At 60.4% G+C, this 14,109-nt stretch overlaps 1 protein-coding gene across 9 annotated transcripts in view; it reads right to left on the bottom strand.

Moving 5' to 3' along the window:
- Positions 1–13,513, bottom strand: part of SLC8B1 (solute carrier family 8 member B1) — a 30,671-nt gene extending 17,158 nt beyond the window's left edge. For all 9 annotated transcript variants that reach the window (XR_011385281.1, XR_011385280.1, XR_011385282.1 and 6 more), the window contains exons 1-2: positions 13,382–13,513; positions 10,923–11,158 (exon numbers count right to left, since the gene is read on the bottom strand). Coding sequence is in view for 6 of the 9 variants with exons in the window: in XM_070066253.1 (XP_069922354.1) it covers positions 10,923–11,081 (159 nt within the window). In the remaining 3 variants the exon portion in view is untranslated. The remainder of the gene's footprint in view (positions 1–10,922; positions 11,159–13,381) is intronic.
- Between the last annotated feature and the right edge of the window lie 596 nt (positions 13,514–14,109).

The raw sequence follows: 14,109 nt of genomic DNA on the forward strand, positions 1-14,109 counted from the left end.
TTTTTTTGACTGGCAGAGTGGACAGTAAGACAGAGAGAGAGAGAAAGGTCTTCCTTTTGCCGTTGGTTCACCCTCCAATGGCCACCGCGGCCGGCGCGCTGCGGCACGCTGATCCGAAGGCAGGAGCCAGGTACTTATCCTGGTCTCCCATGGGGTGCAGGGCCCAAGCACTTGGGCCATCCTCCACTGCACTCCCGGGCCACAGCAGAGAGCTGGCCTGGAAGAGGGGCAACCGGGACAGAATCCGGCGCCCCGACCGGGACTAGAACCCAGTGTGCCAGCGCCGCTAGGTGGAGGATTAGCCTATTGAGCCGCGGCGTCGGCCCACACTTGCATTTTTAAAAATAGACTTATGGGGGCTGGCGTGGACGTGCAAGGGGGTGAAGCCACCACCTGGGACGCTCGCACCCCCCAGCAGAGCACTAGCCCCAGTCCCAGCTGCTCTACGGCCCAGCCAGCTCCCCGCGCATGCGCCCCAGGGGGCAGTGCAGGATGGCCCAGGTACTGGGGGAGACCCTGGCCCCAGAGGGGAGGCAGGCTTCCCAGGCAGCACTGCAGCCACCGTGCCAAATGCCTGCCCCTCATTTTCCGTACCAATCACCAACAACGAACTTCCTTGCACGTGAGCGTGACTCTGTGAGAATACTCTGTCGGAGAGAATTCTAGAAGTGAAAGTGCTGAGTCAGGATTGCCGGGTCTGAGTTCCTCCAGGCACTGACGGAGTCTGGGGTGTATTTGGGAGGCACAGGGACCAGCACACAGAGAGGGGGAGGGGAAGAGAGAGCAGCAGCGAAGTCGGGGCCACTGGAGCCTGATTCTGGGGCGTGGGAGTGAGGCGTTTCCATTCCCCCCGCCCCCCGTCCATTCAGTGATGAGGGGCTGATTCCCCGTGCTCATGGGTGGCTCTGGGAAGACAGGCGACCATGCCATCCAAAGCCCACCAGCACGGTAGGCTCCAAAAAGATGCGGGCAGGGGCCCGACACTGTGCTAGGCTGAGGGATAGCCCTCTCTTTTTTGAATTAATTCATTAATATTTAAAAGCAATGTATTTGATAGATAATGTCCCCATCTACCAGTTCACTCCTCAAAAGCCGGCAACAGCTGCAGCTGGGCTGGGGCCGGAGCCAGGAGCTCCCTCCCGATGGGCAGCAGGGGCCCAAGTACTTGAGCCCTCGCCTGCTGCCTCCCAGGGGACACCATCAGCAGGAAGCTGGAGTCGAGATAGAGCCGGGCCCTCTGATATGGGACACAGGCCCCTTAACCACTAGGCTGAACACCCGCTCCAGGATAAATATCTTGGGGCTGGTGCTGTCGCGTAGCAGGTAAAGCCACCACCTGCGACACTGGCATCCCATATGGGTGCCCGTTCCTGTCCTGGCTGCTCTACTTAAAATCCAGCTCCCTGCTAATGCACCTGGGAAAGCAGTGGAGGATGGCCCAGGTGCTTGGGACCCTGCCACTCACATGGTAGACCCGGATGAAGCTCCTGGCTCCTGGCTTCAGCCTGGCCCAGCCCTGGCCACTGCAGCCACTTGGGGAGTGAACCTGTGGATGGAAGACATCTTTTCCTACCTCTCTGTAACTCTGCATTTCGAAGGAAGGAAGGAAGGAAAGAAGAGAAATTGGAAGTATTGTGTGCTGTTGGCAGCAACGTCAAACGGCGTGGCCATGGTGGAAAACAGACAATTCCTCACAGTAATAAATAGAAAACCATCTGGCCAGCGCCACGGCTCACTAGGCTAATCCTCCGCCTGCGGCGCCGGCACACCAGGTTCTAGTCCCGGTCGGGGCGCTGGATTCTGTCCCGGTTGCCCCTCTTCCAGGCCAGCTCTCTGCTGTGGCCAGGGAGTGCAGTGGAGGATGGCCCAAGTGCTTGGGAGACCAGGAGAAGCACCTGACTCGTGCCATCGGATCAGCGTGATACACCAGGCACAGCACGCTGGCCGCAGCGGCCATTAGGGGGTGAACCAATAGAAAAGGAAGACCTTTCTCTTTGTCTCTCTCTCTCTCTCACTGTCCACTCTGCCTGTCAAAAAATAAATAAATAAAAAATTAAAAAAATAGAAAACCATCTTGCTCAACCACTCTTGTGGTTTTATGCCCACGAGAAGCGAGGGCAGGGTCTTGAGAGATTCCGAACACCCGTGCTTGCAGCAGGCAGCGTTATTCCCAACAAGTCGAAAGCCCTGGCCGTCACATGAACGCCGATCGATAGATAAACCTAAGCCCATCTACCCGAGCCACGGCGTATTATTCAGCCTTCAAAAAGGACGGAACCACGACAGAATGTGCGGAGGCCAGAGGAAGGGAACCGAGCCACAGACTGAGAATCCTGGACCTGTTCTGGGGAGGACCTGACGACACACACACACGTCACATTCCACGCCAGACATCTGAAGTCCTGGAACGTTTTTAAAATAATCACAGACATATTAAAGTGCAATCATTAAAAAAATCAGGAAGGGATTTCTGGCACCTGCTACAACCTGGATAAACCTTAAGAAACATGAGAGAGAGAAGTTGGACACAAACACAGTTCCAGGTATAGGAGGCACCCACGCATCCTAGCTGAGACAGGAAGTTGAGTGGGTGGTGCCAGGGCCTGGCAGAAGGAGATGGGGTGCTAGATCTTCTGGGAGACCGAGTTTGGTGTCATAGAAAGATGGTGGGGTGACGGTTGTACAATAATGAGGACACACTTGGTGCCCCCGAGCCACCGCTTCACACGGCCGGAAAGGCAACGGCACGTGTCCAGGTGACGGACGTGCCCGTCACCCCAATCTGATCGCTCCTCCCTGTTGACCCCACACACGTGCAGGCATCGGTTGCCTTTAAGAGACCCGCACACCCCACGGGAATGCCTGGATCAAGTCCCGGCTCTGCTTCCGACCCAGGTGCCTGTGACAGTGCCTGGGAAGGCAGCACGAATGCCCCTGCCACCCACGTGGGAGACCAGGATGGAGCTTCTAGATCCTGGCGCAGGCTAAGCCGCCGCCTGCAGCGCCAGCATCCCGTATGGGCGCAGGTTCGAGTCCCGGCTGCTGCACTTCGGATCCAGCTCCCTTCTGATGCACTTGGGCAAAGCTTTGGAAGATGGCCCAAGATCCCGGCTTTGGCCTGGCCCAGACTTGGCTGTTGTGACCATTTAAGGTTAAAGCAACAGATGGAAGAGCTCTCTGTCTCTGTGCCTTTCAAATAAATAAGTAAAAATCCTGTTTTGTCAAGTAGCTTCCTGGGTGACTGAGTGATTTTGCACAGGCCCCGCAGCACCAGGTGCGAGATGGTGGGGAGGGGGGGCATCTGGTGCAGTGGCTGAGCCACCGGTACAGCAGTGTCCATCGTCCCAACCCTGCGCCTGACTGCAGCTGCCCACTCACGAGCACCCGGGGAGGACGAAGGCGTTGGCTCAAGGCTGAGCCCCTGTCACCCACATGCGGGACTCTGAGTTCTGGCTCCTGGTTTGTGGGCATTTGGGAAGAAAATTCAGTGGATTGGGGTTCTCTCTCTCTCTCTCTCCCTCTCCCTCTCCCTCTCCTCTCCCTCTCTTCTCCCTCTCCCTCTCTTCTCCCTCTCCCTCTCCTTCAAATAAAAACAAAACAGAGGGGGAAACCAGAGGTCAGCCAGCTTCAGCCAAGCTGTCCCCAGCTGGTTTTGCAAAGCCTCCCCGCCTCTAATGAAGTCCACATTTGTCAATGGCCAGAAAAAAAACAGATCCAAAGAAGAGTATTTCACCACGGCGTAAACGTCTCTGCAACTCATACTTCACTTCCACACCCGTGAACAAGGACGGGAGTGCAGCCCCGCCCACTAACCCGCAGGCAGCGAGAGGAGCTGCGGGGACCGTGCGGCCACAGAGCCCGAAGCACACACCCTTGCAGCCAGAGCTCGCCCGTGCGCGGATGCCCCAGCCCAGCCAGCAACGACCCCTGGGCAGAACGCAGATCCAGGGTTCAGATTTCTGAGTGTCCCCCCACCCCCAGCTCCCCCCAAAACCAGTCGTGCGGCTCTGCTGGGACCTGGGGCTTTCCCCGGAAGACACGGTCACTCGGGGACCACAGCACAGCACACCGGGTACCCAGTTCCCTAGGCTTCCATGGCCTGGACCCAGTGGGAATCCGTAGTGAGCCCACGCCCAGGGGTGACCTTAGGCAAGGGAATCAAGCCCGTTTCCTGCTCCGGAACAAAGCGCCACGCAGATAAGCGTGCGCCTTGGGCACAGCAGTGAAGGCACTGCTGGGAGCACCTGGATCCCGGGGCAAAGGGCCCGGGCTCAAGTTCTGCCCCTGCTCCAACTCCAGCCTCCTGCTGGGGCACACCCTGGGAGGCAGCAGGTGATGGACTAAGTGCTTGGGCCCCTGCACCCACACAGGAGACCTGGATGGAGCTCCTGGCCCCTGGCTTTGGCCTGGCCCAGCTCTGGCTGTTGTATTTGGGGAGTGAACCAGTAGATGGGAGTCTTTCTCTCTCTCCCTCTCTCTGCCTTTCAAATAAATTAAACTGAACACACAAAACGGGAAGCGCGGCGACAACACGGCACCAGCACCGAGCAGGTGCTCAGGAAACAGGGCTGCCATTCGTCATCATTTCTTTTTAAAGATTTTATTTATTTATTTGAGAGGCAGCGATACAGAGAGAGGGAGAGACAGCAAGAGAGGTCTTCTATCCGCTGGTTCACTCCCCAGATGGTTGCAATGGCTGCAGCTGTGCCCATCCACAGCCAGGAGCTTCTTCCAGGTCTTCCACATGAGTGCAGGGGCCCAAGCACTTGGGCCATCTTCTACTGCTTTCCCAGGCCACAGCAGAGAGCTGGACTGGAATAGGGGCAGCCAGGACTAGAACAGGTGCCCATGTGGGATGCCAGCGCTGCAGGTCGAGGCTTAACCTACTATCAACTATCCCAGCTTTCATCCATTGAACAAGACTTGAACTCACTCCCTCCCGCCATCAACACCACCTCTGAGAGCAGGCACAGAGCTCCCCAGCTGACGTCCCCACAGGAACCTTATCAGGGCGGGGTGGGGGGCGCATTCTGGGGAAAACGCCCCTCCTCTGACCCACCTTGGCCCCTGGCTGTCCGGCCGTCCTCCGTCCTAAGCAGCCCCTAGCCACGCTGGTCGGAACACCAGACCCCCGGCCTTGCTGTGGGTTTGCACGCGGGGTTCCTTCTGCCCAGAACACCCTTCCTTTCTACCCAGCTTCTTCAGTCACCTCCAATTCTGAGTTCCCAAGACTCTTCTTCCAGGAGGCCCTCCCTGACTACGGCCAGTCTTGGTCAGATGCTGCAGTAGTTGTGGGAAACTAGGTTTGTAGGAAACTAGTAGTGGTAGGAGATGTAGGTTGTGGAAACGAAAGCTAGGATGACTACAGCTGGTTGAGGTTGAGAGAGAGAGCAAGAGCGAGAGCAAGAGTGAGAGAGCAAGCAAGCGAGCGAGAGTGCAAAGTTTCCCTGGGGGCTGCGGTCAAGGTTGCATCTGTCAGCTCTGGTCGGCCCCCCAGACACAGGTCCCCCAGCCTTTAACTTCCAGGAAGTGACGGCGTGGCACTCCCAGGCTGGGACAGTTTGCGGTCCTGGACTTGTGCTGCCCAGCCAGCTGCTCTTAGATGACTTCCTGCTCCCCGCCAGCCCCGCCCCTGCCTCCCACAGACTTCAGCCCCAAGCTCCACTCGTTCAAAACAAAACAGCTCGTGTGAGTGACAAGGGCTCAAAGAAGTCACTTGGGTGCCCCGTCCCCCTGTCCTCCCGCCCACAGAGGTTACACTGGCTCTGCCAGATGAGAGCTGGTTTCGCTGGGGCGGGTGTCCGGCCTCGGGGCTGAGCCGCTGGTCGGAATGCCTGTGTCCCAGTGGCACAGTGCCTGGGTTCAGATCCCAACTTCCTGCTACCCTGTGCCCCGGGAGGAATTGAGCAATTGGCCTAAGCGCGGGCTGGGCTAGAGTGGGGCCCAAGAGAAGCAGAGCCGAGCCCCGCCCCGCCCCACCTGGACCCTGCTAGAGCCTCCCTGCTCAGCCCACAGGGTTACCAGGCCTGATAACAAGGCAGGGCTGGCGCCAGGTGGGCTCCCCAGGCTGACGGCCCGGAGCCTGGAAGCCTTGGAAGGAATTCCACCTGCTTCCTGCTCAGCAAACCCTTTGACCTGGGGGGGGGGGGGGGTGAGGGGGCGGAGAGGCAGCTGGAAGAACTGGACCCCTGCCCACACAAGCCCCAGTGTGAACCCTGGCCGTGCACTGGGCTCTCTGCTCTCCGCTGAGCCGCCATCCGGCCTGCCAGGTGGGGGCGCTCCATGAAGCCACGTGACCTTGCTCTCCCCGCCGGAAGGGCTGGGCACTCTCTCTCTCGGGCTCTGTCCGATCCACCCTTGCTGACCAATGCTCTCTGTCTCACATCTGCATTCTTTCCCGCGAGGACAGAACTCACCCCACCCGTCTCCGCTACCAGAAGCAGGCGATGGCTCAAGTCACTGGGTCCTCGACACCCACGTGGGAGACCCACAATGCTGCTCCCGGCTCCAAACTGCCCTAACTCTGGCCATGGCAGGCATCTGGGGAGTGAACCAGCAGACTGGAGCTCTCACGCGCTCTCTGCCTCTCAAATTAAAAAAAAAATCACAAAAACCCCATCTTTGCTTTCATTTTAATTCCATGTATTACTTCTTGGCCTATAAGGTCTTCTCTTTCCAAGTTCTTTATGTCCTGAACGCACCCAGCTGTCTCCACGACCATCAGCCCTCCCCCGAGTCTTGCAGGGTGCCCAGCCCAGCCCAGCGCAGTCCCTGTGGCCAAACTCTGTGCCGGGCATCACCTCTGTCTTCAAAAGACCTCGAAGGGCAGCACGATTGTTCCCACTTCACAGACGAGAAAACTGAGGCAGAGAGAGGTAAAATGACTCATGGGAGGGCACAGTCTCCTGAAAGCTACTAGCTGAGGCTCCTGGGGAACTGCCCAGCTGCACAGAAGCAGCCCCTACCGCCCTCCCAGCACCCCCCAACTCCCCATCCTCAGGGTCAGTTGGGGGCGTGGCCAAGTAGGTGTGGCCACGCCTCAAATCTGCCTCCCCAGGCTGGCCAGTGCCTCCACCTCCAAGAAAGCTGGAGTTCCAGGGACTTTGCTCAGATCCAGGGCGGTGACTTCAACCTCCACCCACTCCCTCCCCACCTCTTAATGTTTTTAATTAAATTTTTTGAAAGGCAGAGACACTGAGACATAGACAGAGGTCTTCCATCTGCTGGTTCACTCCCCCACATGCTGCAGCAGCCCAGCCTGGGCCAGGCCAAAGCCCAAGGGGCTGGAACTCAGGCTGGGTCTCGTCCCGCCCCAGCACCCGAGCCATCACCGGCTGCCTCCCAGCTGCACATTAGGACCCACGCACTCCCTACGGGACGCAGACGTCCCAGCACTGGCTCGACTCCCTCCACCCAACGCCCAGCCCCTCCCCGCTCAGCCCCAGGAAACCCCCAGTCTCCGGGGTCAGGGTGGGTAGGAAAGGGGTGCAAACTGGGGGCCTTGGGGGCCTGGGCTGCCTGGAAGTGTGGTGAACTGGAAGGTGGGTGCCACGAGGAGTCAAGTTCTACACCAAAAACCAGGGCCCCCTCGCCCTGCAAACCAGGGAAGGGAAATGGAGAGCCCGCTTTGCCAGCAGGCTCGGCAGCTGCCTTGGTCTCTAGAGAGGCTGTCATCCAACCTGCTCTGGCCACTGTCACCTCGGGGCCACCTGCCTTCCGTTCCGGAGCTGATACAGGAATGCGGACCCTGAAGAAGTCAAAACACCAACCAGGAAGCCAAAGGAACCCACCGAGAACTTGTCTGGGTTGCTGGTGAGGACCCATCCGGGAGGGCTGGGCCCTCGTGACCTTGACGCCAGCCCTGACGGTGTGACCTGCAGCCGAGGGGCCTCCCCCGCAAACGCACAGCGAGGCCGTGCTGGGATGCGAGCCCCAGTGCCTCCGCACGGCCGTGCCAGGCTGAGCCGCCGCCCCCAACACGTCGAGGTCCTAACCCCAAAACCCGGGGCTCCGCCACCTCCTACGACAAAAGGGATCTTTACAGATGGGATCCAATTGCAGACTGCACCATGAGAAGATTATCGTGGGTCAGTCCAGTGCACTAGTCCTCACGAGAGGGAGGCGGGGGCCCGAGTCGGCCAAGCAGACACGAGGGTGGAAGCAGAGAAAGGGAGATGCGGCGTCGATGAGTCATTGACCAGGAGGACGGAGCAGGAGCCACGAGTGAGGACACGGAAGCCAGGGGAGGGGCGCAGGCCTGCCCGGTGCGAGCCGGTGACGTCGGATCTGCACGAGGACGGGTCTGGGCTATGTGAAGCCGCTAAGTCAGCAGGGAGCTGTCACAGCGCGGGGGGCCACATGGGAACCCCGCCGGCCTCAAATGGTACAGACGGTGCGAGCGGAGGCATGGGTGCTGCCCACTACGGCGCCCACCCAGGAGCAGGAAGCTCACAGGGAACCCTCAGTCCTCCTGGCAACTGCTTAGCCAGGCTGGGTGGTGCAATGGTCACGCACACAGGCCTTCAGAACCACGCTGCCTGCATTGCTCCCCGTGGCTGTGTGACTCTCAGAGAGTTACTTAACCTCTCTGAGCCCCAGTTTCCTCCAAAAATGAGGCAGAGGTTGGCAGACCGCTTCCCGGAAGGACCAAATCCACCCCTGTGCAGCCAGGAAGCGAGAGTCCATGGAAGATCTCTCTCTCTCTAACTCTACCTTTCAAACAAATAAACACATCATCTATGTAGAGTCATATCTTGATCTTTGACCCTGGGCTGGATAAAGGTCAGTAGCAGACTGGACCGGACTGAAGCCCCGACCCCTGGAATCCGGGAATGGATAGATCCCGCGTCCTCAGTGAGCTACGCCTGGTGTAACCGACGCGCCTTCTGTTTCCAGCCAGGAAAGCTAAGCTCACCGTCACTGCCGGCTTGGTCCCTTCACCTCCAAGGCTCAGCCCCGAATCGCCAGCCCTCGGGGCCTTCCTGTCCCCCCGGCCGGCTTCTCCGGGCCTCTCCTCCCACCCCATCGGGGTCCCCGCGACTCCCGGCCCAGGTGGTCTGAGGCCAGAGCTGCCCAGCCCCCGAGGCTGCGCCCGGGCCAGCCTGCCCTCCGGGCACAGGGCGCCTCAACACAGGAAGCCCGTGCTTCCCGCACACCCCCATCAGGCCCCTTCCCGAGGTCACCGCCCCCTGTGCCAGCCTTCTCCCTGCTCCTGCAGTTGGGTCTCTCACCGCAGCCAGTGAGCTTCTTAGCAAAACTCAGACCACATCTTCCTGTTCTGAATCCTCCCAGGGCGCCCACCTTACCCCAGCGACAGCCGGCGCCTGCGTGCACAGAGCAGGCTCGCTCACTGCTCGGCCACTCTGTGAGCTGAGCTACGCCTTCGAGCTCCTGCCCCAGGGCCTTTGTGCCTGCTGTTTCCTCGATCTACACAGCTCTTCCTTCAGATAAGCACAAGGCATTGGCATAGGTCAAAACATCACCTCCACGGAGGAGCCTTCCCTGACAGCCCCAAGCAAAGCAGCCGCCCCTCGTCACCTCTCCCTCTCCCTCTCCCCCCACCTCCCTCCCTCTCTCTCTTTCTCACACACACACACACATTTTCTGTTTCACTCATCACTGGGGGGTGAAATCCCTGAGTGGATTCCTCTGTTCCCCACTGCAGCAGCTCCGTGAGTGGGGGGACCACACACGTACTCCCGAGGGGCCTAAGAGGAGGGGTGGCCTTTCCCAGCTGGGTGCGTCTGTCCCGGGAGGCAGTGACAGGGAGCCGAAGCAGCCTCGAGTCCACTTCCCTGTCTGCCCTTCCACCGCCGGGCCCTCAGTGTCCCCATCTACAGCAGAGAGAAAACCACGCTCGGCCCACAGGGCTCGGGGAGGGGCTGGGAGTTTGGCACGGCACTGACCTCGGCGCGAAGGAACTGGGAGAGAGGATCTGGCCTAAGCCGCGGAGCACCGGCAGCTAATTGTTAAATTACGATAACCACAAACCACATCTGTGAAATGGGCATCATCGCCTGCTCCGCGGACCTACGGCCTCCGCACTGCCAGCCCCTTGGTTGTAGCTTGTGGTTCTCACTGCAGAAAACGCACAGCAAGGAGTGCAGCCCCTGGGGCGGGCGGGGACCCCACAGGTCACCCTGTGCAAGGCACGCGGAGGCACTTGGGGCCCTCGGGGATCCCCGGTACCCCCAGCTCCAAGAGGAAGCCCTCCTGCACGACCTCGGTGTTCCCGCACCTGCAGCCGGTCAGACTGGGGACCGCGAGCCACCCGGGGCGCCTCTCGCCCTCCCCACGTTGTGCCCCCATTGAATCTCCCAGAGCACCCCGCTGGCTGCACCCCCACACCCACCACTGCGCCCCAATGGCTACAGGAGCCTGCACACTACCACCCTCCCCTCCCCTCCTAGCCTCCGCCTGGAAGGCTTCTTGTAATCTGGCCACTGTAACCACCCCATCCTCTGCTCTTAGCTTCTCCCCTCACTTAGCTGCTCCCTCAACTCCGTCCTCGCTGTTCCAGGAGCCCAGCCTAAACCTGCCTCAGGACCCTTGCACCTGCCTTGCTCATGGCCTGCGATGCGCCTCCCCCAGCCATCAGTGCAAATGGCTCTCTCTCTCCATCAGGGCCCAAGAGTCACTCCTCACAGTGACTACCCCATCGGGACACTCACGCTGTTCCCCAGATCACTCTATCCCCCTGTAGTGTGGCGTCCAGCACGTGGCACCCTGACACGCACAGGTTGACTTTCACCTGTCCACGCAGGAGACCATCAGCCCCCTGGCGACAGGGCATCCTTGTCTGAACGGCTACCGTGCCTCGGGCAGCCCAGAGTTCAGCCCGGCACACAGCAGGTGCACGGCTAATAGCAGTTGATGGAGTGAGTGCAGTCTCGCCCAGCTCAGCTTCCTGCCTGTATACTCACGTCAGCCATGGGGGTCTGGTTCACACGCGAGACAGGGAACTGGGGGCTGCTGGGGGCCCCTGTGGACAGGCCCCTGGACGCAGACACCGCCTCCAGCAGCCGCAGCAGCACACAGAGCAAACTCGGCACCCGGAACAGATGCGGCCATCCGCTGGCCATCGCCACACAGGGCCCGGCCGCCCCCTCTGCTTCCCCTTCGCTAGAGCTCGGGTCCCACGGCCAGCAGCTCCAGTGACCTGCGGGACAGGGGTGAGAAGGGCAACAGTGTCCACAAGAGGGGCCCGGAATCTCCTCCAGTGGAGGATCTTCCCCACCAGGGAGACCTCAAGGAGAAACCCACATTGTGGGGCCGGCGCCATGGCACAGTGGTTAAGCCACAGCCTGCAGAGCCGGCATCCCATATGAGCTCCAGTTTGAGTCCCGGCTGCTCCACTTCTGATCCAGCTCCCTGCTAATGCACTTGGGAGAGCAGAGGATGGTCCAAGTGCTTGGGCCCCTGCACCTATGTGGGAGACCCAGATGGAGCTCTGGGCTCTTGGCTTCAGCCTGGCTGAACCCTGGCTGTTGTGACAATTTGGAGTGAACCAACGGATGGAAAATAGCTGTCACTCAGCAGCCTTTCAAATAAATTAAAAAAAAAAAAAAAGGAAACCCACATCCTACAGGGCCCCAAATAGGTGGAGCCCAGGGCCCAGGCCATTGAGCCCCAGACTGGACATACCCTTCTTCCTTGCTCGGCAGGGGTCTACATGGAAGCCCCCTCACCATCAGGGCTGGGAGGAACTTGAGACAGGGCCCAGAGTCTGTCTCTAGGGCTCCACCGTGTGAGGTAAATGGGAAGTGGGCAGTGGCAGGAACCAGGCCAGCCTTGACAGTAAGAGGAAACTTCGGGGGTCGGCGCTATGGTGTAGCAGATAAAGCTGTGCCGCCTGCAGTGCCGGCATCCCATGTGAGTGCCGATTCGAAACCCAGCTGCTCCACTTCTGATCCAGCTCCTTGCCATGGCCTGGAAAGGCAGCTGAAGATGGCCCAAGTCCTTGGGCCCCTGCACCCATGTGGGAAACCCAGAAGAGGCTCCTGGCTCCAGCCATTGCGGCCATCTGGGGTGTGAACCAGCAGATAGAAGACCTCTCTCTCTCTCTCTGCCTCTGACTCTCTGTAACTCTGCCTTTCAAATAATAAATAAATAAATCTTTTTTTTTTTTTTTTTTTGAAGAGAAAACTTCAGGAGTGGACCTGATTCTGAGCCACCAGTCTGAGACCCGGAGGGGCCAGGCCACCACATTTTTAACGATGTTTTCATTTATGTATTTAATTCACAAGGCAGATAGACAGATCTTCCACTCAACGGTCCACTCTCCAAACGCCTGCAACAGCTGGAGCTGGGCCAGGCTGAAGCCAGGAGCCCGGAGCTTCCGTGCAGGTCTCCCACGAGGGTGCCAGTGGCCCAGACACTTCAAGCACCACCCGCTGCTTCCCGGGTGGGCGCGAGCAGCCAAGCGGCACCGGAAGCGGAGCCAGACCTTGCACCCAGGCACTCTGACTGGGTGTGCGCGTCCCACATGACGCTCAGTGCCTGCCCCGTTCTGCCCGGTGTCCCGAACATTGCTGCTGCTCCGTCTCACACGGAGTCGAGCATTTGGGTGAACACTCTCGTTTGATCCCCGCAACGTGCCAGCACCAGGTGCTGTTCTTCCCATTTTACAGACGAGCAAACCGAGGCCTGCTCCTCCCTCACCGTTCTTCTTCGGACAATTCCGGAGGTGTTTTTAGCCCCACTCCTTTCGCATGGTGGTGGTGGCGGCGGGGGGGGGCATTGGGACTCACAGAAGTCCTGGAACCTGCCCTGCCCTAGGTCACAGAGCCAGTGGAGAGATCACTGATGGGGAAATTGCAACCAAAGGGAAGCGAATTGCTCAAAGCCGCGGGGTCCGTTAGCAGCAGCCAACGAGCCACATCATGCAAAAAGTGCATCTTTTTTTTCCCAAAGAAGTTACCTGGGGAAAAAAAATCCTGGACGAACTGCTTCTGTGCGGCTGGCTTTGGCACGTGTGCTGCGGTGAGGACAGAGCCCACAGCGCCAGGGTGGGGTGTGCCAGGGCGGCCGGGGCAGGGGCGCAGGGGAGCAGGAAAGGGGCGCGGACCTCCCCTGCGGGTGGGGAACGGCTCCAGCCTCCGCCGCTCGGCCAGCGGGCGCCCCGGGCGCGGACGCGTCCCTTTCCCGGTCCGCTCCGCAGCAGGGGCACGGACGCGGGCTGCGATGCTCGCGCCCAAGGTGTTCTCAGTGCCGCCTCGCCTCCGCGCGTGGGCGCCGGCTCCTTCCCACTCACAGGTGGGCGTTCACCGCGCCCCGGGGCGGGCAAGGGCCTCGGTTTCCCACTCCGGGTGGAGTTGAGAAGTTGAACCGGGCTGCCCGGGCCCTCCCGCGGCGTCCGGGCAGGTGCGGGCGCTCCTCTTACCTCGGCCCCGGCCTGGGAAGCTCCAACTCCGCACGGCGACCCGCAGGGCCTCGCGGCCTCCCGGGGCCCGGCCCGCCGGCCCGCGCCGCCCGCCCGGGAGTTCGGAAGCCGCTCGCCCCGGAGCCCCGCCCGGTGCCGCGTCCCGGGCTCTCCCAGCGCTCTGCTGGTGCCGGCCGCCGCTCGCTCCGCCCCCGTCCCGCTCACTTCCAACCACGCCCCAGGACACGCCCCGGAGACCAGGCCCGCCTCCGGGCACGCCCCCGAAGGCCTGCCCCTCGCTCAGCCACGCCCCCACGACTCGCCCCCAAGGCGCGCTCGGCTCTGGGCCTTAAAGGCACAGGCTTCCTGCCTATCGCGCTGCCTCTGCCCCAGCCTGCAGGTTCTGAGATAGGAAACAGGTGGATAAGGCGGCCCAATTAGAGGGAGAAACGGGGGTTTCGAGTCCCGAGTGAGCAGGAAAGGGCCAACCTGCTCCGTAATGAATAGTTATAAGAGGTGTTTGAGAAGATCCCGGTTGGGGGGGGGGGGCCAGGAGGGCCCCACCCCACCCAGCAAGCACTTTAGAGAGAGACAGAGAGGCCCATGTTCCATCCATCCGCTGGTTCGCTCCCCAAATGGCCAGGCCGAAGCCAGGAGTCTGGAGCCGTCTGGGCCATCTTCCCTTGCTTTCCCAGGTGCATTAGGGAGCCTGGTCAAAAGTGGAGCAGCCGGGACTTGAACCCGTGCTC

Source organism: Oryctolagus cuniculus, chromosome 21, assembly GCF_964237555.1.
Source record: "Oryctolagus cuniculus chromosome 21, mOryCun1.1, whole genome shotgun sequence".
Taxonomy (NCBI): domain Eukaryota; kingdom Metazoa; phylum Chordata; class Mammalia; order Lagomorpha; family Leporidae; genus Oryctolagus; species Oryctolagus cuniculus.